A 26,938-nucleotide genomic window follows, 5' to 3' on the forward strand; every position below is an offset into this window, starting at 1 on the left:
CAGCCCCTCGTGCTCCGATCCCGGCCGGATCCGGTCGGGCAGCCCCTCGTGCTCCGATCCCTGCCGGATCCGGTGGGGCAGCCCCTCGTGCACCGATCCCGGCCGGACCCGGTGGGGCAGCCCCTCGTGCACCGATCCCTGCCGGATCCGGTGGGGCAGCCCCTCGTGCACCGATCCCGGCCGGACCCGGTGGGGCAGCCCCTCGTGCACCGATCCCGGCCGGACCTGGTCGGGCAGCCCCTCGTGCACCGATCCCGGCCGGATCCGGTCGGGCAGCCCCTCGTGCACCGATCCCGGCTGGACCCGGTGGGGCAGCCCCTCGTGCACCGATCCCTGCCGGATCCGGTGGGGCAGCCCCTCGTGCACCGATCCCTGCCGGACCCGGTCGGGCAGCCCCTCGTGCACCGATCCCGGCCGGACCCGGTGGGGCAGCCCCTCGTGCACCGATCCCTGCCGGACCCGGTCGGGCAGCCCCTCGTGCACCGATCCCTGCCGGACCCGGTCGGGCAGCCCCTCGTGCACCGATCCCGGCCGGATTCGCTCCGCCGCCCCGCGCAGCCCCAGGTTTGTACGAAGGAAACCGTCATCCAGTTAGGGCAAGGCGGGGAGCAGCGCGAGCTGCCGGGGTGGATGCTGCAGGGCACCGGCTGAGCCGCACTGACCTGCTCCCTGAGGTTTATCCCGTTTTACCTCCCAAAGGCGTTTTCCATGCTGCCAGCAGCAGCAGTGACCGGTCAACACTGCCCGCAGATTGACGTGCTGCAGACGAAGTGTGCATCAAACACTATTTCCACGGCGGATTGACAATTTCACGCTCTCCCGGGCTTCGTCTCGTTGGACTTTCCTCGTGAAGCGTGAGCAGATACCGTCCCGCGCGAAGAGCAACCTGCTGCCTAACCACCGCTCCGTGCAGCCGACGGAGCTGCCAGGGACGCAGCTAGGGAGCCAGGAGACGGGGGAGGACACCAGGGTCTGCAGCTCGGCTCTTGCTCTCCGATATTACTGCAGTCCAAAATCTTCAATCTGGGGTCTAAAACAAAGTCAGGATCCTGGGCAGTCCAAACCTCTCCAGTTCTTTGCCTCGGTGGGTTCGATGACACCGGGTCCCTCGGGAGGAGCAAGGAGCACCGAGTTAGCGCGCGTTTCCCACTGCCGGGCTCCGGGACGGGGACGCACGGCCGAGCCTGTCCATGGAGGAGGTTTCCCTCGTTAGCGCCAGGCTGGTGACACTCACAGCAACGTCAGGCCACACGCAGCCCAAATCACCCCGCATTCCCCAGTCTCCGCACGTTTTTACGGCATGCTGGGGTCTTTTCCCTAACCGAGAACTCACCTAGCTCAGTTACTACAGTTCAGGGTTACTGTCACCACCTGTACCCAAACTGTGAAATAAGTTTGCAGGAACCTCCAAAAAACAGACAGAACACATTTGAAGTTAAAGCCCTTGTACTCTTAATCCTAGGGACTCCTTAGAACTACATCCCACTTAGAGACGTGACTCTTTTAAGACCTTTTTTACATACTTCTCCCACTGAAAAAGAGCCAGCATCAGTAAAACCTCACCTAGCGGTTCGCAGCCTTCCTACTTTTGGAAGAATTATGTAAAAGCACAGCTGTGTTATCAAACACAAATTCCCAGCAATCTAGACCCATCGGATAATTCTGCCTGGCATAGTGTTTTTACAGTGTGTCTAGACATAGACACCAACCGTGTAATTGCTGTGGAAAAAGAGATGAACAAGAAAAAAAAATACAGAAGGTCAATTCTGGTCATCAGCCCTCCAAGAGGCGTTCACAGTGCTCGATGGAGGGACAACGACTCTTCACCAAAGAGAGAATTCAACTCACGACCTGGGAAAAGGAAAAAGGAGACTGGACGTGTGCCCAGGAGCCCAAGGCCGAGCCCAAGGCCAAGCCCGTCTTTCTTTATAACGAGGCCTTGCTTAAAAAATGACAAAAATCAAGTAAATCCAGGAAAGCGAACGCTGTAGGTCGCAAGCACGTCCCAGCTCACCACGACCGGGGAAGGGCAGAACACGATGGCATGGGGTGACAGCGAGCCCGGTGCCGTCCCGCTATGCCCGAGGAGCCCACGCTACCAAACGGCACTTGGAGCTCGGCCGACCATGCAAATATTACACATCGAGCTGCTTCAGAGCTATTTAAATGACTAATGAAAATGGGAAAATCCTTTTTTTTTTTTATTTCTGTAGCAACGGCTTGATGACGATCATTTGAAATTGATTAGTTCTGCCACATGCATTTTATAGCCAAAAAAGCCAAATGTTTCAAATTACCTTGTCATTTAAATGATAATGGTTCGGAGAATGTGAAAAATAAGCAAATCTCTTCGCCGTGGCATAAACGCTCTTCTGGCACCAGAAGCAGCTGCTGCACTAGCAGCATGACAATTTTTATCCAAAGAACCCCTCATTCCTCTCCCTGTCCCCTTTATACGGGAACCTACTGATGCATTAAGTTGTGTGATGTGTGTGTTCGTATAAATATAGTGAGAATAAAGTGCACATTCTCCATGAAGCTGTGCCCAGAAGCCAAGGAGTTTGGACGCTTTGGCGAAACGGAGCTGCACGGGGCAGGGACAGGCGGTCCGACGGCACCCGAGCGCAGCCGCGACTCCAACGAGCGGAGCGGGCTGGGACGGACAACTCGAACTCTCGGGAGCGGCCGGAGGGAAGGGGGTGACGCGGAGAAAAGGGACAGCGCTGGACAACAAGGACGGCACATCTTTCCAGGCAGCTCTGAAGGTCGCGTGCCGTTCACATTATCCTCGGACCCCGGAGGACGTCCCAGGCGCATCCCGGTGTGATGCAAACACGGGGAAGGAGATCACCCTCCTCTCAGGGTGGGACCGGTCCGTAAGACAACATCCTTCAGCAACAGCTTCGCCCCGGCGCGTCCCCCTGTCCGACACTCGGACATTTGTGCTGCTGCTGCTGCCGGAGCAGCTGCTCCCACCCGCCTGGCCGTCAGCACGTACCGGGAAAACGGCTTAGGAACGGCTCCTCTGGACGTCCATCCCTGTCCTCCGTCCCGCTGGCGGGCTCCACCCCTCCGCCCAAGCAATGGACAACCCCCCTTGAAGGGGAGCCAGGGACTTTCTAATGAGGTTCCACACTGTTGGCTGACCTCAGAAACGTCTTTTTTCCCCTTTTTTTCGGTATCGCAGCGGAAATTGAGGCAATGCTTTACCAGCTGCAAGTCTTCCCGAGGTGTGTGCCGCATCTCGGCTTCCTCCCCCAGGCGCCGACCCCAGCGGGAAGCTTGTCCTTCCCTCGGCGTAAGGCCACAACACCGTCGCCTCCGTCCCTAACTGGGACCGTCGTCCGTCCGGGCGCCACGCGGCTCGTCTCTGCCCCTGCTCCCCCCGCCGCCTCCCCGCCGGGGGAATCCACCGTTCCCGCCGGCTCCTCCGGGATCCGCGGGATTTCCCCCAGGCCGCCCCGCGGGACGTCCCGTGCGGCACCCGCGCTGCTCCCGCGCGCGTCCTCTCCAGCGCCTCCGCCTCCGCCGGACACCCCCCATCCCAGCTACCGACACGCAGCAAACATGACCGCAACGCTCGAGTGATGCAACCTGGAGGAAAAGACCTGTTCAGCCCCTTCCTGACCCTTCCCCACGGCCCGTGCACGCTGCCCTGAGCCCCTCGGTGAGTTAAACACTCCCTCTGCAGCACGTGGGTTAGAAACTCCTCGGAGACAACGCTCATCACATAAATCCAAGCCGTTAGGAGGAACGGATGGGAGATGATTGCAGCAAGGCGGTTGTAAAACCCTTTTCTTTGCCTGGCTGCCGTTGACGATTCGAGTGCGGACGGACGCGGCGTCACTCCGAAACGGGAGCACCGCGGGGCAGGCGAGCGTGCAAGATGCGTGATGCTGCAGTAAAATGGTTAAAGCTTTGTAAATATCTAAGCAAAATCATCGAAACATCAGACTGAGCTGGAGCTGGCTGAAGGCTCCTCCGTCTCCCGTCCTTAGGGAAGGCAGACGTCACGCCTGCAGATACTAATAACCATAACACGGAGCACTTACGTCGTGTTTCACCTCCTCCTCTTGCGGCGGAGCAGGAGCTGCGCGTTCCCAGGGGCTACGTGCGCGCGACGGGGAAGCTGCAGCGCGTTACTGCACGGGTGCAACGAGGGACCGCGAAGCAGCCGGTGCCGCCGGCCCGAGGTCACACCCAGCTTCTTCCACCGAGCCCGGAGCCGCTCCGAGCCAGCCCGCCGAGACCCGACGCAACTCGTGACCTCGGGCCGGGGCAGCCCGCCGAGACCCGACGCAACTCGTGACCTCGGGCCGGGGCAGCCTGCTGAGACCTGACGCAACTCGTGACCTCGGGCCGGGGCGGCACCGCGCCGCTCCCGCTCCCGGGGACGGGTCTGCCGGCGGCGGCACTCACCCGCAGCGTGGTGATCATGGAGGGGTCTCGGAGCCGGCCGTCCTCATCCTTGAGGTTGTAGCCCTCGGGCCGCTTGTCTCGCTCGCTGACTTTCCACAGCTTCACGGTCTTATCTGCGCGGGACGGGAGAGGGGACAGCGTTACGGCCGGCGGCAGCCGCGGGGCCACGGTCGGGGCCCCGGTGTCACCTGGTCCCTAACGTGACGGTAACACGGGAAAAACCCTCCTTCGGAAAACTAACTACCCCAAAATGCTCCACGCCGACACCTCCGTTCTCCCGTTCCCAGGAACACGGGGCTCCGTCCCGAACAACGGGGCTTCCCTCCCTCCCTCCCTCCCTCCCGGCAGTCGCTCCATCAGCAGTTCATCACCCCCGGCACCAGGTTTTACACGCAGCCTTATCATTCATCTCAATTTTCTCCTTTACGCAGTAATTCCAACTGACTGCTATTAATTTCGTTTTTATTAACCCATTTTACTTCAGGGGGTTTCTGCATATACGGTTAGTTTAACAGCAAGAACAAAAGGAAACAACATGACGTGGGAATATTTTAAAAAGAATCATCTTGATAACCTGCTAGCATGCGAAACCCCATCCCAAATGGAAAGATGATATCCCTGTTAATCAAAAAACTATTTAAAAACTCAATTAACAGAACATTATACTCTATAATTAATCTTCATTGCATTTCAATGATTCTCCCCCCAAATGAGTTTAATAAGTCTTTGCATTTTATTACAATGATCAATAGAGTAAATTATATAATACAAAGCGAGTTGGTTATGGAGATAATTAGACCCCTCCTTTTCCCCTGAAGTAATTAAGTCACATCCATCTTAAGGTCCCATTCATCCCAAGTCATATTCCTGGATCCTCCTGGTATTTATCGGCACGTCACGTGAAAGTGCCCACCGAGCGCAGCTGCACTCGAAACAAATCCCTTGCAGTTTTTCTTAAAAAAAATTTAAAAAAGGAAGAAGAAGAAGAAGAGAAGAAGAAAAGAATTTCCAAAAAGTAGTAATAGAAAAGTCACAGAGCGGAGGGAAGAGACCTCTCCCGTACAGGGGATAAAAGCTGTGAAATAAAGGCAAAAGCACAGGAACTGCACAAAGCAGGTGTTCCGCGGGAGGTTTCGGCCGGGCGCCGGTTCCCCTGCTCACAGCGGCGTGCAGCCAAGCGAGCGCACATCTCTTCCCGGTACCCTTCCCACAGTTTTAGCGCGTGTTCAGCCCACGTCTGCGGCGGCCGGCAGCCCCGCGCGCACGCACCGTTGGTGGAGAGCAGGAAGCAGGCGGCGTTGTGCTGCGGGAGCCATCGGATCTTGTTGATCTTCTCCTCTATCTCCAGGCTCTTCAGGTAATCGAACTCGGGCTCGTGGCTCTGGAAGGTGCTGTAGACATTGTACTCCCCGCGGCGCTGCGGCTGCTGCTTGCTCTGCGCGGGGAGCGGCAGCGTCAGGGCCGGCAGAGCCGGGAGCCGGCGGGGCACGGACCCCCCGCCCACGCCCAGGGACGGAGGGGACGAGGCGGCGGGGAGGGGGCTGGAGGACGCCGGGGTCACGCCACGGGCCGGGGACGGGCAGGTCTGCCCAAGCCGCGCCAGCGCCGAGCAGGAGGGACGCAGCCGCGAAGGGAAGCCGCCTCTGCAAGGGCTAATGCTCGGCGCTTGGTGCCACGCGGGATCCCGCGTCCCCAAGTCCCCGCGTCCCCACGGGACCATCCCTAACGGAGCAAACAGCCCCGTGCAGCCCAACCGCCCCGTGCAGCCGGAGCAGCCGGCCCCGCGCCGGCCCTCGGGCAGGAGCGCTGCCCTCAGCCAGAGCTCCCGGGAGTTCTCCCAGGCAGCGTCACTGAGTTTGAAGCCCAGGAAAAGCAGCGGAATAATAAAATGAGAAACAAATAAGAAATAGAATGTGATTGGAAAGGTTGATGAAGCGTCTGTGTGCGTAACCTTCACTGACTGGTCCCTTCCAGGGCATGCAAAAAGACTTCTGAAGCTATAACACCGAGAAGCATCTAAAAACATCATTGGACTATAACATTTTCCGCAGCCGGGCATCGTTCATCCCTTTCCACCTTAAGAATCACATCCGCGAGGGCAGATTCGCTCGCATCCCGATCAGGCTGTGAAATACCACACGAGATGTGCCAGACCAATTAAAACGAGACGGCTTTGGGAACGGGGGGAAAAACCTTCCAGGTCGTTAGGGCCTGCGGCAGCTTTCGGTTGCCAGCCGCGTTTCGTGCCCGCTCGGACCGGCAGCACACGCAGCAGCCGCTGGGTTGCACGGGGAACAGCGAGTGCAGGCGCGGAGCGTCGCCGAACCGGCGAAACGGGCAGGCGGAGGGACCCGGTCACGGCGGCTGGGCACCGAAACGCTGCAGCCTGGTCTCGTTTAGACCCCAAAGCAAAGGGAGGCAGAAACGCAGTGTGCTTCTTAAGGTGTTTTATGAGATGGCATCTGGCCCCGCTTATGCTAATAGTCGCTTTTCAGTTTGGAGTCTGCCAGGAGGGAGCTGAGGCTGAGCGCGACACGTAAGGATTAGGGCACAGCGGGAAGCTTCTTTTAAAAGGATAAAACGGGCATTTTGCATGCACTAGCACTTACCTCCTGCTCACGCTGAAATATTACAACCCGACCCCCCTTGTCCCCTGTTGCTAGTAATTCTCCCGTGTGGTTGAATTCTACCGTGGAGATAATGTCAGCTGAAAAGAAGAAGACAAAGACAATTTAAGTAACTGCACACCGGCTTTTCGCAGGCATCTAAGAGGCACCATTCCCCGCACCGCTAAGGCAACCGGTACCAGCATCGTTTTGCCTCCCCCGCGAAATTTCCAGGAATCTTAGTGTTTCTGTTGTACATAACAACGACCACAGGATTTCGGGATGGGCGTGGAGGGAAACCTGGTCGGCCCCGCTGTCATGCGGTTGCACAGCTCCCGCTGGGCTGAACCTGGAGGCTGTTTTCCGCCTCCGCCCCGCCAGCCAGGGTTGCTCAGCCCGGGCTGGGACCGCGGACCTGGCGACTCCTCCCCGCGGGCTCAGGGTGCTCGCAACAGCGCGGTGCTCGCAACAGCGCGGTCCCCGTCCCGCCTGCTCCCCTCTCCCCCCCACGCCGGGGCCGGGGCCGGGGCCGGGGCACACGAGGACACGCGCGCGCTCGGCCCTCCCGACTCGCCAGGCACAGCGGCCTGGGGACCACGGCACCGCGGCAGGTTTCCCTGCCCACTGCTGAATGCCCCCTTGGCCACCAAAACACGTGGAAGCTCTGCCGCCCAGCCCTCCTCGGGCCCCAAAGCCACCCCGCTCTCGCCGTTCACCCTTCCCCACAAAGCCGAGCCAAGGGCCGGCCTCACCATCGCGAGGCAGAAGGGCGGCAGGAGGAGGCAGGGAGATGCGCCCGGCCCCGCGACTTGTGCTAAGGGCTTTCGTCTGCAGTGCTCGCCCGGGGGCGGCGCGAGCGGCAGGGCTGCATTTATTAGGCCTGCTTTCAGAGCAGTGTCGAGGGTTAATCCCCTGGCAATCGCTGCCCAGCCGGCATCCACCCGTTGCTCCCAGCGCGGCTCGGCGAACGCGGAGCGGCGGAGGGGGAAGAGCGGACGCGGTCCCGGAGACCCGCACGTGCTGCAGGGTTGGTTCTGCAACGACGGGCGGTTAGTTACGGGAACAGCCAGCGCGTGGCTGCAACGACGGCTGAGGGAATTCACCTCTTTTTTAATTCCTCTCGCCTGCGCGTGGTACACGTTTGTGCAGCCCGTACGGGCAGCCTCCGGCACCTCCCGAAGCCGCGCTGCTCCCGTCTCCGGCAGCACCGCTGCGCCCACACAAACCGCTCCCGACCGTCAGAGGGCCAGACCCGGCGGGGCTCGGCGCTGGGGGCCCCGTGTTGCTGCCCCGGCCCCACCGGCGAAGGCGGCTGCCGGCCCTTCGCCCTGCCCCGCGAGGGGCTCTCGCAGACCCGCAGCCTCGGCCTCCTCCCCGGGGCCCTGGCACCAGCTTGCGGTGTTGAAGCCCCGGCCCGGCCCCGCGCCTCCGGGACGACTGGCACCGCTCAGCCCTCCGCAGAGCCCCGGGCGCGGGGGGGGCTTCCAGCCCGTCCTGGGGCACGTTCAACGCACGCGCACGGCTGCCGAGCCCCCTGCTCGCTCCTCCTCTGCCGTCACCGCGTGCAAGCCACCGCGGTTTTGAGCAAAGCAAACGGGAGCAGCAGCGGGAACCGGGCACACGAGACCGTCCGCGATGTATCCATCCCGTCCGTTGCGTGATGCCTTCAGGGGACGCACGCCCCGCTCTCCGCTCCCCCGCCACCGCGTCCCCGCCACGTCTGCCGAGCCGTGACGACCCGGATGGCAGCAGGCAGGGGGGTAACGAACGCCGTGCTGCTTCCACTCGTACCCGCCCACCCTCGCCGTGTCGCCCCGTCTCCCCAGCACCGAGCAGAGCTGCAAGGGCACGCGCACGCGCTCGGGAGTTTGGCTTGATTCATTTACAGCGTTGGGCCGCTGTGGACAGGTGCAGGGAGACGACTTCTCCGCAGACGGGGCGGCGCTGCGGGAGCAAACCCAGAGGCCGACGGACTTCACGAAGTTCAGTAAAACGGCTCAAGAGCAACGCGGAAGGGCCAAACTCACTCGCTGTCTACGCCAGAGAAAAGCCGGCCGGCCGCAGCGGGCAGGCTGCACGGCCGAGCAGCGAGCGTCTGCTCGGAGCTTCACCCCTTCCAAGTCAGCAAATGCATCTCAACTTCTGCAGGTGCAGACTCGGGTGGGTCTGAGGAACACGGAGCTTCAAAGCTACCGGTTAAAGATCATTCCCATTAGGCTGCTGGGAAAACCAAGGCCCTGGAAAGCCCTGCCCAACAACTCCCCTTAGGAAGTCTAATCCACACACATTTCTTGGTCGCTTATGCTATTCCTGCACTCTCTGAAAGTCTCTTTTAACCACTCTTCTCCCTGCCAGTGGGTTTGCAATCCATGAACGCATCGGATAACGCGACGCGCATCCTCCGACCTCCAGCTGACCACTCCCATCCTCCCCGGAGGGGAAGCGATCGAGTGCTGCCCCCGGCACCCCCGCGGCTCCCCTCTGCCGCGGGCAGGGCCCCCCCCCCCCCCCCCCCCCGGGCACTGCTCCTTAACTCCACAGCACCCACACAGCCGGATCACCTACATCTGAGCAGCACGACCTCCGTGACCCCCTGCGCGACTCCTTCATCTTTATTACTTATTTTTGATGGAACGAGAAAGGAGATCCAAGGTGAAAGAAAAAAAAAAAAGCGTTGCCTGATTTTTCAAGGATTTATGGGGACGCGGGAGGGGGAGGTAGCAGCAACGCTCATCACAGACGTCTGGGTTATCCGACACCCTCTGCGCCGCACAGCTGAGATCGCCGGAATACCCTTCCCTGTCCCCAAATTATTCTCCCGTGTCATGGCTCGGATAGAGGTCGGCAGCAGCTGGGACTGCAGCGATGCACGGAGAAAGCGCCGGGCGCTGAGCCCAGCCCCGGCGGAGAACCCGAGGGGAGAGGGTGCGAGGGGCGACCGCACGCGCGGGTATTTCCGAAAGCCCGTCGGAAGCGCGCAGTGAACACCCGGGCAGGGCAGGTCTCAGCCGCTGCTAAAAACGACAGACTTGCTGCAGAATTTGAGGATCTTGTGAAATCAGAAACCAATCTGCAATTTCAGGGAAAGGACGTTGGGTCTAACAAACACAAGAAAAAATAAATCCCTGCAAAATTAAGCCAAAAGATGTTCCCATTCTCACATGTAATTGCATCCATAGCTGGATATAGATGTCACAGCTAAAACCAAACACGCTCAGACACTGAGAAACGTTGCATTTGGAACCAGATCTGGTTCAGCAGCTTGAGCTAAACCCTAATTAAAGCAGAGATTTTTCATTCATGACAGTTTCCAGTTGGCAATGTATTTAAAGTTTCCACTTTAGGAAAAAATTTATAACTAACTCGCTAGTTTCTAGCTCTGTGCCTGCTGCTAACCACCCTGCTCACCGACTTCCTAAGCCGCTTGCCTCTCATTCAAGGGAGGCATCAAGCTACGCAGACACAGCAAGCAGCTCCGAGCTGGCACTTCCCAGCGCTGCCGCAGGTGAAAGCCGCCCACCAGCCAGGCCCAGGCTGGATCCGTCCCAGCGCAGCTCTTCCAGGCAGCTCAATCCCGTGGAGACCGGCGGGCTCCTGCCCTCTGCCCACGGCGGCAGCGTCCAGGAGCAGCCACGGGGACCGGCCACGGCGGGCGAGGGCTCGGCAGTCCGGCCCCTGGTTCGGCTGTGTCTCACCGCTGAGACCTCGCACACTCCAGTCCCCACGTGCCTCCGTCCCCAGTGCGAAATCAGGCGAATACAACCCACGCAGCAGGACAGCCGCGGCAGGAGACACCCAGCTTCTCCATCGCCGTATCACAACGTCAGTGAAGTCCGTGTCAGTATGTCGTTAAGGTCACCGCGAAATCAGCCCCAAGGCTCTCTAAGCAAAGGAGCGTGGCGCAGAGGGCAACCCACGGCTTCCTCTCGTCTTGCAGGCGAGTGGGACGCAGCCCGTATGAATTCAGACCTGAGCTCTCACCTAAGGCAGTTCACGTAGCAGGTGGAGGCCAGCAGCTCCGGGCCTGCGGCGCGGACACCTCTGCTACCAGGCGGGCGCCGGAGGGATCCGCGACGCCGGGTCCCGAGAGGGACCAGCCCCAAGGGCTCTGCAGCCTTCGCAGTGCCGCGCGCAGCAGGCGCTGCCGCATCACCGGGTGCCTCCCGCCCTTTCACGGCGCAGCGGGGCATCAGGCACGTCGGCACCGCCGAAGCGCCCGGCAAACACCGACGTGCGCCGGGCACCAGGCGCGTCCCGCCGCGCCGCTGGGGCCCGCTCCGTGCCGCCCCGGGCCGGGAGCGCGGGGGCTGGCGGGGCAGCGCGGCCGGCATCGATGCCGCGGGACGGGTCGGAGCGCCGCGGGAACGCGGTGCCGTCCCAGCGGCCGCCCCGAGAGGCGCCGGCGAGGGCTGGCGGCCGCCCCCCCCCCCCCCCCCCCGAGAGCCACCTCAGATGCCCCCGGGACCACCGGGCCGAGGCCCATCGCCCGGCTGGCGTCCCAGGTGGGGCTGGCCAGAGCTGTGCGGGCAAGCGGGATGAGGCACGCACGGGAAAGACCCATTTCCCTTCGCAGGGTACAGAGGAGGCCCCAGGGCGACTGGCCGAGGCGGAGGAGCCTTTGCCGGAGGCGGCCGGGCGCGGTGAGCCCGTGCACGCTCAGCTGCTGCCCTCGGGGTGCAGCCGCCGACGGCAAGCTGGTGCAGAGGCCTTCTGCCGCAAGCGGTGCAGGGCGGCCTTCTTCGCAGGCGGTGAGCAGCAAGACCTTGCAGCGGAGGGAGCCGAAGCCCCACTCCCCACGTCCTTCCAGGGCTATCACACGGGCCCTGGCGATATCCGAGCAACAGCAACACACACCCAGCGATCGGGAGGGGAACGCGCCTGGGAGCGGGCCAGCACAGCGACAACGCCGCGCGGCAAGCGACCTCGGGCCCCTCCCAGCGTCCCCGCGACGCTCCTGGCTGGGTCCGGGGCCCGCAGAGGCGTCACCAGGAGAAAGCGCCGACAACAGAGGCGGCAGCAGCAACCCCAGGCAGTTTACAGGGAATCACAGAAAAGTGTTACTGTGCACCTCACGTTAAGGTGTACTTTTTCTTTCTAAAATTACTCAGTTGGAAATACATTCGTTTTGCACTGTTTAATCTTCTCCACCACCAGCCACTGGTTATGTTTAAGTCATTCATTTTTTCCCAATGAATTAAAAAAACCTTTCAGTGCTGCAGTAAGGCATTTTTCAGGCAGTGCTTGGCCACCTAAAGCATTACCTTGTCAGCAGAACTATTTAAAACATCTGGGGCCAGAATGTATGGAAAACCCCTAGGCCGCCCTGGCCCCTCCACTGATGTGTCTGTTGGCGCAGCGGAGGGGCAGCTCCAAGCGCCGGAGCCGGCTGCGCTGTCGCTGTCTGATTGTGTGCCCACGTGCACCGTCAGGACTGCATACGGGTATAAGTAACAGCGCCCGGCTGAAAACACGCTTCCATCGCTTACAAGAAAATTAAACCAAAAGCTGCAACCGCTCTGCTCCCGGAACACTGGTATAACTGCAAGGATCTGAGCAGTGCTGTGCTGGGGGTGACGTTTGCTCCAGGGTCCCCAGAAGCTTTTCGCCCCAGGCACTGCGCAGCCGCGCTGCCCCGGGCGGGTGGAGGAGCAGCTGAGGCTTCCCGCGTGGGCGGGCTGAGCACCCCTGTCCCGGCGGACACCCTCCGCCCCACCCAAGCCCCCCGCCCTGGGCGGGAGTCGCACCCGGCGGCGGCGGGCCCCGGTCCCGGCTCTTAGCTGGGGTGTTTCCACGTCACGGCAAGGGGCAGGAAACACCTCCCGCTCTCCAACAGGTGAAATGCAGGAGCTCTGAAATGATTAAAATTCACGGGCATCGCGGAGCAGCGGATCCGTTTTGGGATGTCTCTCGGCAAACTTGTGGCTCCCCGGGCAGCCTGGTCCATGCTGCCTGCCAATTCCCACCCGCTGCATTCAAAGGATGAGAGAGCGATTATTAATTAAAATTCATACGTATTTGTATTGAAATGATCAATAATTCATGCCTGTTTCTCCTAAGGTTCCTCCAACGGTTTTGTGACAACAGAAGGGACAAGGCTCCTCTCTCTCCTTGCTTTTTCATTTCCTCAGCCGCTTCCCACATGCTCGGTGCCCCGAGTGCGTGGAATTTAAAGAAAACTGTTTCCATGGTGATCCTTCCTCCGGAGCCGGAGCCGCGCCAGCCTGCAGCTCGCCCCTTCTGAAGTGCATTAACGTGCCTAATGCTTTCATGCTAAAAATATCGAGGCTCGCATTTGATTTCCGCAGCGGCGATACAGTTTTATCAGGAAAATAGGAGATTTATAAAATACACACGCGCCCGCCCGGTGGTGCGAGCTCCCTCCCCCCTCTCCTTTTGCTAGGAAAAGGCGCGTTCCCGCAAGGAAGGGGAAATAAGCCGGGTATTAAAAAGAAGCAAGACAGAGCGGGGGGATGCTGGTGAACACCAAACATCGCGGCTTGGGCTGCAAAACCAGCCGTTTCCAGTCGCAGGCGCGGCGCCGACACCTCCCTGCCGCCGTGCACGGCGTCGCCCTCCGCGCTCCTCCCTCCGCGGCCGCGGGGCAGCGGCTGCCCAGGGCCCCAGGCAGGACGCGGCAGGGCCCGGCCCGGCCGACAAGCCACCTCCCCGCGGCACCTCTCCACCACCGTCCAAGGTCAGACGTGCCCAGCCCCCGGCTCCGGCTGTGCTGCCCTCCAAAAGGGTCAGCGCTTCCCACGCGCTCCCTGCAGATTGCGCCAGCCCTGACGGGGACGTCCCTGCACAAAGCGGCCGCAGATTCCAACTCCTGAAAACAGGCGAGGGGTAGGTGCTCTGGCTGTGACCGTGCAGGACGGACACCAAGCTGCCGGAGCTCGGTGCGAGCCGAAAGCATGTGTCTACCCGCAGCCATGGACGCTCCGGGAGCAGAGCACCATGCAGCAACAATCGGGAGAAGAAGGGGCAGAAGATCTGCAAATGCTTCACCTAAGGTTTAGGATTGGTTTTGTTCCTGCCAAAACGTTGACAAAAATATAGTAAAAGCCTCAGCTTCTGACCCGCTCCAAGTCCAAGCGACTGACCGTTGCCTCCGCCATTCCTTGGAAGGGGCCACAGCTGTGGTCCGTCTGGCAGGGACGTTTAGGGCGGGCTTAGAGGGGATGTGTCTCTAAACCAGTCAGGCAACGCTTCAGCCCCACTAGCACCTGACGGTCCCCACGACCTGCGCTTTTTATGCAACTCAGAGGAACCTGGAAACCCAGGCAGAACGGGCAACAAGGACCTGATCCTTGTCATTTATTTCTGCATCTCCTTCCTCTCTGGCTGCTCCTCCAGTGCAATAGGTCTCTCTGGGACCGGGCAGTCCCGCGACCCAGCGCTCCCACACAAAGGCCTTGCAGATAACGTACTCGGGACAAGTCTTTCCCCGATTCCTCAGGAGTTGGGGCTCTGCTTTTTCTGCAGCCAGCTCCTGCCCTTTTGACGACAACAACAGGACTCTCTCAACTTGCTAAAGCGCTCGCCCCTTTCCCAGTCCTCCCGCAGCAGCCACTTGGGAAGCACTTCTCGGAAGCAGAAGCGCAGGCAAGGGTCAACGTCAGCGAGAGGGGCTGGAGCAGAGCAGCAGCGCTGAGACGGGACGTGCGAGCACGGCTCAGCACTGGGAGCCCCATTCCTTTTAGTATTTGTATAAGTCACTTGCCTGATGGCACCACGCACAACCCCCAAGTCTGCAGATGATGATAAATTGGGAAGCACCATAAATAACAGCAAACCAGGGTGCCAAACGAAGGAGGAGTTAGATCATTCAAATCCCAGGCTATGAGTTGTCAAATCCAGTTTAACGCTGGTAAGTGTGGGATAGCAGCTCGCTGCAGGCAAGCCTCTCCTCCCTCCCCAGCAGGGACCGGCTAGACGGAAGGGGACGTCGCACGCCAGCCAGGACCGCCACCGAGCCCCCGTGCCCTCACCGCCACCGCCCGCCGCTGCACCGCGGCGACGAGACGCGGACGGGACGCGGGAGAACAAAACCTGTGTCTGACACCACTCCGGTGCACAACGTGAGCGCGAGGAGGGCAGGAAAATTAAAGGACTTCAGGAGGGAAGTGAAGGACGTAGCTGTATCTGCTAACGCGAGAGCCAGACCGTGAACCCGCTCACGGACCCTCCACACTTCTGCGTGGGCAAAGCCTCATCTCTGGATGCGACTGCTCCGCGGCCGAACTCCGAGCCGCAGCTGAGAAGGGGACTGCAAGGAGCCGGCAGACCGTCGAGCTGCCACTGAATACTGTGATGAAACATCAGCCTAAGGCTGCCGAGGAGGATTCCCGGCTCCGAACCTCGGCGACAGCCTGGGGCTCAGCCAGCTCAGGAGACTGAGAGACTCTCTGCGTGTTTAACAGAGATTCTTTGGGTCTCTCTTTTTGTCTGCCTCTCCCTTAAAAATAAAGTTTTTTAATAACCCTGAAGTGTACATCACGCCAGCAGGGAGGAATTCATGCTGCCCATTGGAGCTTTAAACGCAGACGGTCACAACTTTGAAGGAGAGCTGTGAAAACACCAACACGCAGCCTTGAACACTGCCAGGCTTTCTAAAAGGAGCCATGGCCTTCTTCCAACTCCATAAGTTCAGATTTACACTAAAAAACAAACAAAAAAAGCCCCAAGTGCAAACAGGCAAACCGAACCTTTCTGTCAAAGGTGTCAGCGGGCTGGCCAATTTTTCCTGTTTTGACATAACGTTTCTGGGGTCGGTTCCCGCCAAGATCCCCGTGTAGCAAGGCCTTTCGCGTAGGAAGGGCGCTGGTGGAGCAGTCCGGGCCAGCACGTGAGCTTTGGGGTCATGCAGAGCCCGTTCACCCGTTCTGGGGATGGCTGGGACTCCTGGAAGTACTTCCCAGGAAATAAGCACTGTACTGCAGCACCTCTAACAGCGGCACAGGCGACGCTGGTCGCGGGACAGCAGAAACGCATCCCCCTCCGCCCAGGGCCGCTCCGCTCGCGGGACGGCACCTTGCCCCGGAGCCCGGCAGCGCGATCGGAGACCGACGCAGCATCGGCCGCGGGGCTGGACGGGCTCCTCTCCGGGGGAGGCACGAGGTCCACCACCAACCCGAACCCAAATCCTGCAGATCCTCTGCAGCTTTACTGATCCGTCTGCGAAGAAATGTTAATGGGGAACCAAAACGAGGAGGACGTCAAGACCTCCGGGCTACTTAAAAGGCGGGCTGAGAAGGGAGAGGAGGGCAGGGCCACGTAGCCAGAGGCAGGCAGGACGGCTCCGCGCCGTGTCCCATCAGACTGGAGCACCGTGCGACTCGCAGCGTCACGCACGGATGGTCTCCAGCAATCAATCCTCCTCCAAACTGTGTGGTCCGCCACGGGGGACGGAGAGGAGGGAAGGGAGCAGGACGACGGAGGTTGCACTGGGATCTAATGGCATACAAAATCACATGTGATTGATCTGCATTGATTTTTCCCTGCTGAGGGGAATGATAGCCCGGCAAAAAGAAATCAATTCCACTGCATTAAGCCCAGTAAGAATTTGGTCGCATCAGCAAAATGCCCTTAAACATTATTACACACCACAAAGTGAACCATAGCACGGCTCTGCATCCTGGTGCACAGCATCTGCCTAACCTCTCCATCCGACACGCATCGGGGCACAGTGAAGACGGGAAGGCAAGGCCTGCAGAAAAACACCATGCACGAAGACCTCCAAACCCTGGGAGAAACGTAGATCTGTTCCTCTGCCTCACCCGCCTCTGTTTTCCGTAAGGCTACTGGCACATGCAGACCTCCCGAGAGCTTCTGGAGGTCTAGATGTGCTGCCGAGCTCTGTGGTCCAGCTCCAATTTCTCACCACGACGTTGTGATGCTACAGAACTAGCAGCAGCTGCTGATCTTCACCAGAATGGAATAAAATCGCCTAAATTTAAATGCTAAAAATACTGGCACAAAATTTCTCTGCCCTCGTTACAGTGAAGAATAATTTAGTGCTACCGACCCAGACTACAGCAATTTCCATCTGTCAGCTCCTCCGATGCGTCTCTGCAGCTTCCCCACTGCAGCGTCTAGCTCAAAGTGCTCCAACGAGAGAACGTGAATTCAGCGCTCTCCCACCGTCCTCCCAAGGTTTAACCCACTGTAGCTGCTCGAAATGAGAGTTCAGAAGGAAATAACTTCACGGAGGCGTTCACCACCGAAGCGCGGCTCGGCTGATCCCACATCTGGGCAGCAGCTGCCTGGGTCTCCGGTGTCGGAGGCACGGCGAGGCGCAGCTCTGTCACTGTCACGCGGCAGCCAGCCATCGAGCTCCCCTCCGGAGCCGGACGCAATCAGCAGAAACCATGCGGCTTTGAAACACAATACCGTGGTTCCTTAACAGGAGCAGAACGATGAAACGAAAGAGAAGCCAGTCATGGCGTTCAGATACAGTCACCGCTCCGTACAGTCCTTTACGGAGATCTCCCCCTAACCGCGACGCCGCCTGACTTCAAAGGGTCGCGTTGCAGCTGACCGTAACGTGCGCGCGCGGGCGGAGGCAAGGAAGGGAGCCCGCGTCCCGTGGGCAGGTCAGGGACCCCCGGCGTGCAGCAGAAACGCTTCCGCTCTCCTCCTCCCCTCCCAGACACGGGACACGCGGACACGAGACACGGCCGGCTCACGATCCCATCCCTCCCCGCGCAGCCACGCAAGGCGGGTCTCACCCAGGGCCCCCGAGGACAAGGGCACCTCCTGCGCTGCCGCGATAAGCAGCTCTCCCCAGGAAGCGCGGGGAGAAGGGGACAGAAACCACAGCTCTGGGAGACGAAGGCACTTCCTGGGGCCCATCTGGGTCCACCCTGCCCTCCGCACGGGGACAAACAGGGAACACAGAGGAGAAGGTGAAGTGAAGCAGTGCAGTGGGATCACTTCACGTGACAGACCGGGCCAGATTTCCTATTCCTACTGGGCTACTCCTGAGCCATACGGACGAGAAAGGGTTCCCTCTGCATGCCGGGGAGTCCCCCAAGACGCTCCCAGCCCGGAGGAAGCCCGTCCTGCTGGGGGGCAACTGGTCCGTCAGCTGCCGAGGGGCTGCACGGGAGCAGACCGCACACGTCCTGCTGGGAAGCAGCGAAGACGTGCTCCTACATGCGAGTAACGACTCGTTGCCAGGGGGAGAAAAAATTGCCTCAGACAAATTCTGGTGGTTTTAGTTGGCAGCTGGAGGGAAGAAGGGAGGAAAGCACAAGCCGACGGCTGAAACCAGCAGTACAGAGGCAGACGGGTGAATGGGATCGTGACGGGACGCACAGGACTCTCCAAGTGATCATAGGAAGAAGAACATTTCAGGCAAAAACAGCAGGGAAAAGAGGGAAAACCTTGCTGAAAAGCCCTTGCTGTGTGCTCTTTCGTTCCCCTCCTCCCCGACGGGCGCTCACATCCACGACGGCTCGTCCTCCCCGCCGCGAAGGACCAGCTACTTCCCACGCTCACGTCTGCCGAACCCGCCGCCCTCCGAGGGGTGCGGTGCCTGTCCCCAGGCCACGCGTGTGTCCCTTCATTAACCACAGTCACTGCAAAGGGATCCAGAGGTTAACCGAGCACGGGGCAAAGCGGCAGAGCTCGTTTGCAATCACCAGCTCCCTTCCCCGTCCCTGGTAAGCGAACGGCCGAAACCTGCAATTACGGAGAAGGAGTGACTGGCGAAACACGTCCATGCGACATGAACTCACGCTGGTTATGGATTTGCTCTTGCAATGGAAAACTCATCTTTCAGCATTAAGATGCACAACTCGTTAGCTCTTGGATTAATGACAATTTTTAATTGGTCAGGCTATGAAAACCTTACAGGGCTGTTATACATTACACCTGTGATAACGGAACAGCATGTTAATCAAGACAATTAGTGTGGGACCCAGCGAATCTCTCTACCACTGTGAACAATCCTCACTTTGAGAGGAAAATTAACAGCTGCTTTATGGTGTCTCAAATTATCTCACTTTGCATGAGATCTGCAATCAGACCTCCGTCGAGTGAGTGGGAGACATCTCCTGTGCCAGCATGGCATAACATCTGCTAAGAGACATCAGGCTCGAAGTTACCTTCGACTTTGAAGCGTCTCCTTTGTCGAGGCGGCAGAAGGTGGCACACGCGGTGCCAGAGCCCTCCAAGGCAAGGTGCCAAGGGCCGGCAGCGGAGCCCGATCCCACGTCCCCAGCCGAGCCGGGGATGGGTCACCGCCTCGCCGGGGCTCGTGTCCCACCGGTGCCGCACGCAGACAGCGAAGTCGTTTCCTGGGTCTGTTCATCTGCCACTTCGCAGCATCATCGACCTCAGTGACGCAAAGATTTAAATACATACGTAAATTTAGAAGGAAGCTACATTGGCAATTTGCGGGAAGCAAACACGCACCCCGCTGCATGCAAAACGGAAAAGATTTAAGGATGTAACCTTAATAATCCTAACTGCGGCGAGCCAGACGCACTGCAAGCGTGCCTAGGATAATTACAAAATGTGCTCTGTACATGCCAGTAAATTCAAAGCAAATGAAACCTGCCATGAATCATGTAATTACTGAAATCCATCATTTTCTGTGTCAGTTTGCTTCTCTAGTTTCTCTTTCTACTGTTACAGTTCTTTTTTGACATGAGTCCTCCTGTGCGTACACACACGCACATGTAAGTACGGTCTTCCACTGCACGCACACGTTCCTGCTGCTGAAAGGCGACCGGAGGACCCGTGCTCGGGGAGCGATGGAGCGTGGTATTAGCGGACCCCGCATCGCCGCTTCCGCCCTCGCGCGGTGCCTCTCGGCCCCGGGGCCGGACGGCGGGGCAACGCGCTGCCTGGCTCAGGGCTGCGCCGGGGGGGCCACGCTCCCGGCAGCCCCCCGGGGCCTCTCGCCGAGCCGGTACCCGCACCCCGGCGCAGCAGCCCAGCGGCCGAGGTCTGTTTGACCTCTTGGGTTCAGATACTTGACGTTTTCACTGCCAAAGAGCGTGAGGCAAGCGTTCCGAAGGGACACAAGCGCGGCGCGGGGAGCAAGGCGCTGGCAGGGCAGGGCTGGGCGCAGCTGGCACGGAGCACGTCCAGGACGGACCGCGAGGTGCCTCCCGGGTGACTGACCAGAAACTCAGTCGTACCGCCATCATTTCAAAGATCCCTTTTATCTGCCGTTAAAACAGGGGATGCATAGATACATTGTCATCCTTTTGCCAGAAGGTTTGGAGAAACATGAGGCTGAAACTCCCTTCGATGTGGCTCATTTGGATTTATGGTTATTAATAGAAAAAATAAGTCTGTCTGCAAAAATATACTCTTAAAATAAACTTTGTAAAAAGCACTTGAGCATTGATCGAGTCCTCCACTTAACCCTTTTCACACTAACACCTTAAAAGCTCTAAGAGCATCTAATAATCACCGTTTCTAAGACTTGCAGATAGGTATTTCTCCGTGCAGCGAACATGGGATCAGAGCACGCGGGCTCTCCGCCCGGTCGGACACAAGACCGTTGGGACACTCTTCATTCAAGGGCAGTAGGACTAAGCAACCAAGAAAGGGGTCTGATTTCCAAATAACTTCTGAAAACCTGTAGTTTCCACTGACATTACTGGTTGCTTAACAGCTGACATCGGAAACATGAATTAATAGATAGTAGAGATACCTAGCTCTTTGCTTCTAAAAGTGCTTTATCCTTGGAAGGAGCACAAAGACTCTCTTTCCGGCAAGAGCAATGTTGGGCTGACCATTACAGCAACCGGCCGTGACTGCCATTACATATATGTATTCTCAAGATGTTGCCATGCAAAACCAGGAAACCCTAACACATGTGCACCACGGTTAAATTGTTATTGCAGCAAAAGGGTCGGAGTACAGACTCCAGGACCAACGTTTTGCCAAAGCGCACAGTGTGCGACGCATTCTGTCTTTTTGGTCATCTTGCTGAAGCCATCTGTTAGCTTATCAGTGAAACCTATTGATTTTCTAAAAATTTTAATTAGAAGTACCCAAATGTCAGCTGAGTGAGTGAAATCTGGAAGCGGCAAGCTTTCCTCTCACATACAACAGCTGTTTTCAGCTCATGATTGAAACTCGTTATCATCTTGCGTTGATGTCATGTTCTGTGCCACACTATTTCATTACTCCAATGTGAGGCACGTGGAACAAGCTGCTAAGACGAACGCAGACATTACAGCACGCAACAACTTCTGCAGCGATTTCTTCCTGCAAGTGCAGCGTCTCCTTCGTCCAATAACCAGCACCAGTGTCACGCTGGAAACCGTGCCGCGGCTGAGGGCACAACGGGCAGGTTTCAGACCTCAAGCCCTCCCGGCGAGGCACCTGCACGTGGTGGAGAGCAGCACAAGTGCCCATTTTCTCACCCGCTCCAGAAGCCAGACTGCCGCAAAAGCGATAGACTGCTTCGCTTCGATCTCCTCTGAAGCCCCTGAGATGAGAGAGCTCATCATCGAAACATCACTGCTGGCCAAACACACACGTCTGTTTTTAGCGGTGCTTCAGCTATAAACCGGAGCTTTCAGTCCTCTGGGCTCACTCAAGTATCGACCCAAGATGCTCAGTTTCTACAACTGAAAAGACGTCGCGAAGAAGTGACGCAGCTCGGGATGCGCACTAGAAAGCGGCCGTAAGAAACGGCAAAGCTGGAACCTGCGTGCACGTGGTGTGGTCCCACCGCAGACGTCTCACGAAGACGTGAAAACGGGAGCATCTGCGTTCGGCTGCCCGAGCGCGTGCACGGGACACACGGGGACGCAGCGCGGAGGGAGGAAAGCCAGAGGATCAGCGACAAAGTGTGGGTGGCTCCATCGCACGCACGGGGAATGGGAAAACGGATGCAAGGAACGTGTCTGACAACGGACAAACACCTTCGACGCGGGCACAGCTGAGCCATTTCAGCAGTAATCTACCCTTAAAGAAAGAATACATTGACTTCAGATAATGCTAATATTTGAAAGACTGTGCTTAACATCCCACATCTATGTTTGGGGAAAAGCAAACACGCTGTTCTAAAGCTATGTACAGGCAGTCCTTGGAATTTATTGCGTAGATTTGAATTTAATCAGCTAAAGATGGCTTAATCCAACATCTGGAGCTATATCAAGTAGGGAGACATCAGAAAAGGATTTCTTTTACGCTGGGCTCGAAGCGCTGTAGCTCCCTGTCACCTGGCAATGCCACTTCAAGGACGGTGCAATATGTACTCGACTCGAACAACCCCAAATCTGAGGAAACAGGTCAGCCCAAACCAGGAGCGGGTCTCCCTAAGTCACAACAGCAGCTCCCTGCTGTCGTCCCGCTAAAGCCTCACTGCCCGGCCCGTGAGGGGACCGGCCACCCCACGGCTCACCAAGTCCAGCCAAAAAGTCGGTGGAAAAACTCACATTCACCCGGCTGGGGCTCGACCGAGCCCTGCACAGGCCGTTCCACAATGTGCATTTTGCCCGCTCCGTTTAAAACGCAATGAACTGCGATTTTCTGCCTCCTTTACCATTTCTCTCAGTGGCAGGGGAACGTCTGAGCCACCACTGCGAGTCTGTCCCTGAAATGCTCTTCTCAGGAGACCTTTTGTCCAGGGCTTTACTCGAACTTTCTTCTTCCCTGTTTAACATCAGGTTCATTAAATGATGCTCTGAGCCACTAAAATGACCTGCTTAAAAGTAATTTGTGCAGCAGTGGAAGAACTTGGGTTATATTGAGATTACAGCTATAAATAAATTCATCTTTTGAATGTTGCTTTTTCTGCTTTTATTGGTTTGGAGTGTGTGTGTGTGCGCGTGTGTGCACACGCATGTGTGTGCATGTGGTCTCCTATTCTCTGTCTGAGCAAGAAATCGTTGTATCTCTTGTCAGCAATGAGTAAGTAGCACAGAGTAAAAAAAAAAAATTATGAATCACATTAACAAATATTTTTTTCTGCAGCCGATCAGGAATTTGCAATACGTGCCTGTTTGTACTGCTGTTCTCCTGATTCGATAAGGGTCTAATACACAGTTTCTGTATCGCCTGATGTTTGCCCAGAACAGAAATAATCACGCTTGCTTCCCTGAGTGATCCGTCACTGCTCGATCTGGATCTGAAATGGAGAGGTCCTGGTGACGCTATTTTTAGGACCTGCTGGGCTGCGATAACAAGAATTCATCTTTAACACGAGAGAGCTAATATCTTCAAGCCTAAAGATGTCCACGGTCGGCACCCTCGCCACGGAGGGAACGGTGACCATCTGACAGAAAAAATGCATTGCGGAGCCCTGACGAACCCTTACACAACACACGGACCAGCGGTACCTGCTGATTGCTCCCTGGCAAAGCCTTTCTATCAGCACAAGACCAGTCACTTAATTTTTACTACGAGTTAAGTGTGCAAACGATCAGGATTTCCGAGAGCCGAAAGCGTAAATACCCTCCGGAGCAGCTGGAGGGCTCAGAAAACTCCCGTGTTTTTCTGCTGCTCGGTATCATGCCAGTTTAGCTGAAGGCTTGTGGCTGACAAAGGCACTGTTGGAGCAATACCGACTCTGCAAAGGCCTCGACTGCAGCTCACTGAACGGAGCAGCAGAAGCCCCAGTCCGCAGGTTTCCAGACACCAGTCTCAGTGGCTGATCTCCCACCCCATCCCATCCCATCCCACCCCATCCCATCCCACCCCATCCCATCCCATCCCATCCCACCCCATCTCCTCCCATGAAACTGCCCCAACGCGGTTGCCACCAACCGCCCTGCTCGAGGCTCACTGGAGGGCCATCTAGCACCGTGCCCGTTCTCCAGGTGACCAGCTCGTTCTTAATTAACCACTACACCGTGGACTTGGCCCTCTTGGAAGGAAAATTTCATCCAATCTTTAGTGAAAATACGGAGACAAACCTTGCGGTTACCAGGGACTAAACCTGGGGATGCAATGAGCTTCCAGATGGAAGCGTGGACATTCATTAGATCAAAGGAAAACCCTCCCTCAGCCTGACGGGATTTAATTAAGTTGATTCTGACAAGGAATTAAAGATCCGGGCTGGGAGCTGTGTTTCTGGCGCCGGGGCTGTATCGCTGCAGCTGAACGCGGTGCTTCCTGGGGCACTATGAGCACAAAGGCTTTGGACAACATCGTTAGACTGAGATTATCCCGAGATTATTTACATGCCGCCGTGCAGGAACCGAAGCAGAACCTTCACCTTGTTGTTCCCAGTTATTATTAACACACACACAGAGCAAAGTTAGAGTGCACTGAAAACCGACTTGTTCATCTGAAAACTGATGGCAACTGCGGGGACACGCACAGAAAATGACGCCGTTCTATCGCACGGCCAAACAGCGGCAGAAAGATGACTGCTCTTCCAGAAGATCCACGTGCAAGCGAACAGCAGCACCAGAGGTATTCTGAGTAAAATATCCAATTGCTCAGTCAGGTCCAACGATTTTCCATTAAATTATGGGTAATTCTGTTTAAGCAGATTACCTGCCCTGTTGAGAAACGGGTCTGGTTGCAACATCTGCTCTCCTCTCCTCCCCCCACTCCTATTACTCCTCCGCCACAGGAAAAGGGAGGAAAAGGAAGAAAGTCCTCGCCAATCTGGCCTGTCCTGTACTCCAGCTTCCCTCCACCCAGTCCTTCCAAAGAGTTTCCTACAGAAAAATTGCTCTTTAAACCTCTCCTGTACAGCGGGCATTTGGTGCTGCCTGAGTTACCTGATTTACCTCCCGCTAATGACAGTGGGAAACTCAAACTCTTGTGGGTGACAAAATGCTTCCAGGGTGAATCATGTTCCTGGCTCATGTTGCAGAAAGATTTCCAAAGGATTTCTGTCTCACGCTGGCAATTTCCGTGTGCCAGGCCAGTCGCTCCCTGCACACGGGCGGCAGCTGTCTGAAACGTGGCCATGGCGGATTTCGGATCTCTCGGCAGAACTGGTTCAAACACAACCACTGCACCAGAAGTAGCACCGGGCCAATTCCAGGCAATTCTTTCTCTCAGAAATTTCGGGTCGCTCAGGAACCAGATCAGGCCTCCTTCTTCTGAAAAAAGTTGACTATATTCACAGAAGAAGGCTTACTCCCTTCTAAACTAATCTCTCTTCTCCAGTTCGATACCACAGACTAATCATCATCCGACTTATTTCTCATGCACCTATTGCTCCAAATTTCAGCCGTCCTTCCCCGAGCGTCGCGCTGTGAAGCACAGGGTGAACGAGGAGGGCAAGGAGGGGCAGGAGACCCAGGCCAGCGGGGCCGGGCGGCAGAGGACAGCACCAGGGAGGGGAAGGAGGCTGCCGAAAGCGGGCTGCGAGCCCCCAGCGCTCGTGTTCCTGGGGCAGAGCTCCTCCAAAACACCGGGCTTCGGCAACGATCACTGACAGAGGGAGTTAAACGCTTCTCCCATCTTCATCCACCACCCCTGCAGCAGCCGAGACGGGATGCATCGCAGTGACCGTGACCAAGGGAAAGCTGCTGAGGAGGGTTTTCCCACGCCGGCACATCCAGCACCCTCCCGAGGAGGCAGCAGCAAGTTTCCTAGCGACCCGGCTTACTCCGGACTTCCCGTCAATACCAGGGTCCGACGCACACGAAGGCACGGCTTAACCCTCACGGCAGACATTCACCTTAATTTACCGTCGGCGCAAGCTGCTGTCGCGGCCGCCTCAGCGGGTCCCAGGGACGTGTCCTGCACCGGCAGCAGCTTCAGCTGCTCCAAGACTCCCACGGGCGGGAGATTTTTCTGAAGAACAAAATCAGTGTCATCTTCTGAGCCATCTTTTCCGTTCAGACACAGAATCAGCTTCTAGCAAAGAGCTTTCTTCTCTGGACGTAAGCGCTGATTTGAATATCCAGGTTCTGACTTTCTTACGTGTGAAGCAGACAAAGTTGTTTTTGAAGTGAGTAAAAGAAAAAACCAACATCCTGCGGTAGACACGATACCATTTCACGGTAGATTATGTACCAGATTTAACTACAGTTAACTGCTTTGGAAACATACTGCCCATGTGCGATGGTTTACATGCCGAGTATTCATCTGTATGCACGGGGGGTAACAGCAAATAGGGAAACGTGAAACTGTGCTAGCAAGGAACGGAAAAGTGGAGGGATAAGAGGGTGGTAACAAAACTGCCTGTGCAGCAGATCTTCCACCGCTACCCGTGCCGAGATGTCCTGCGAACTTAGGAGCATCCCAGCTGTGCCAAGCCATCCTGCGAGCTTCGGAGCATCCCAGCTGTGCCGTGGTGTCCTCTAAGCTTCGGAGCATCCCAGGTGTGCCGAGCCATCCTGTGAGCTCCAGAGCATCCCAGCTGTGCCATGGTGTCCTCCAAGCTTTGGGGCATCCAGTTGTGCTGAGCCATCCTGTGAGCTCCAGAGCATCCCAGCTGTGCCGTGGTGTCCTCTAAGCTTCGGAGCATCCCAGGTGTGCCGAGCCGTCCTGTGAGCTTCGGAGCGTCCCAGCTGTGCCGTGGTGTCCTCTAAGCTTCGGAGCATCCCAGGTGTGCCGAGCCGTCCTGTGAGCTTCGGAGCGTCCCAGCTGTGCTGAGCCATCCCCCGAGCCTGGTCAGGCCTCGTCTGCAGGCGAGGGGACACCAGCCCCTCACCGGGGCGCTGGGCGGGTTTGGGGGGCACCTGAACACAGACCGGGCTGGTGACCCCCACTAGCACCAACCTGGAGACAGAGTGGGGTTGATTTTATTTATATTTTTGTAACAAACTGTGCTAACTCCTAAAGACCTCTGTAATAGCACAGATAAAGATAATCCACTAATGCTTTTACCGTAGCAAAGCCCAGAACAGAAACACATTACTTTCCTCTGATGGAATTTTAAATCAGTGCAAGGGATTAAGCGGCATTATCGAGCCGACGACGCTGCCCTGGAAAACAGGCGGTGTTGTGGGTAATGACTGTCATGTGCTCCGCTA

The 26,938-nt window shown here is 57.4% G+C and overlaps 1 protein-coding gene across 4 annotated transcripts in view; it reads right to left on the minus strand.

Annotated features, from left to right (window-relative positions):
- The window catches only part of PPP2R2B (protein phosphatase 2 regulatory subunit Bbeta), a 97,372-nt gene that overhangs the window by 8,369 nt on the left and 62,065 nt on the right, over positions 1-26,938 (minus strand). For all 4 annotated transcript variants that reach the window (XM_026118289.2, XM_026118290.2, XM_026118291.2 and 1 more), the window contains 3 exons: positions 7,029-7,126; positions 5,689-5,854; positions 4,420-4,532 (listed from right to left, as the gene is read on the minus strand). In XM_026118289.2, the coding sequence (XP_025974074.1) occupies positions 4,420-4,532; positions 5,689-5,854; positions 7,029-7,126 (377 nt within the window). The remainder of the gene's footprint in view (positions 1-4,419; positions 4,533-5,688; positions 5,855-7,028; positions 7,127-26,938) is intronic.

The sequence above is a fragment of the Dromaius novaehollandiae genome, chromosome 15, assembly GCF_036370855.1.
Source record: "Dromaius novaehollandiae isolate bDroNov1 chromosome 15, bDroNov1.hap1, whole genome shotgun sequence".
NCBI classification, from domain to species: Eukaryota; Metazoa; Chordata; class Aves; order Casuariiformes; family Dromaiidae; genus Dromaius; species Dromaius novaehollandiae.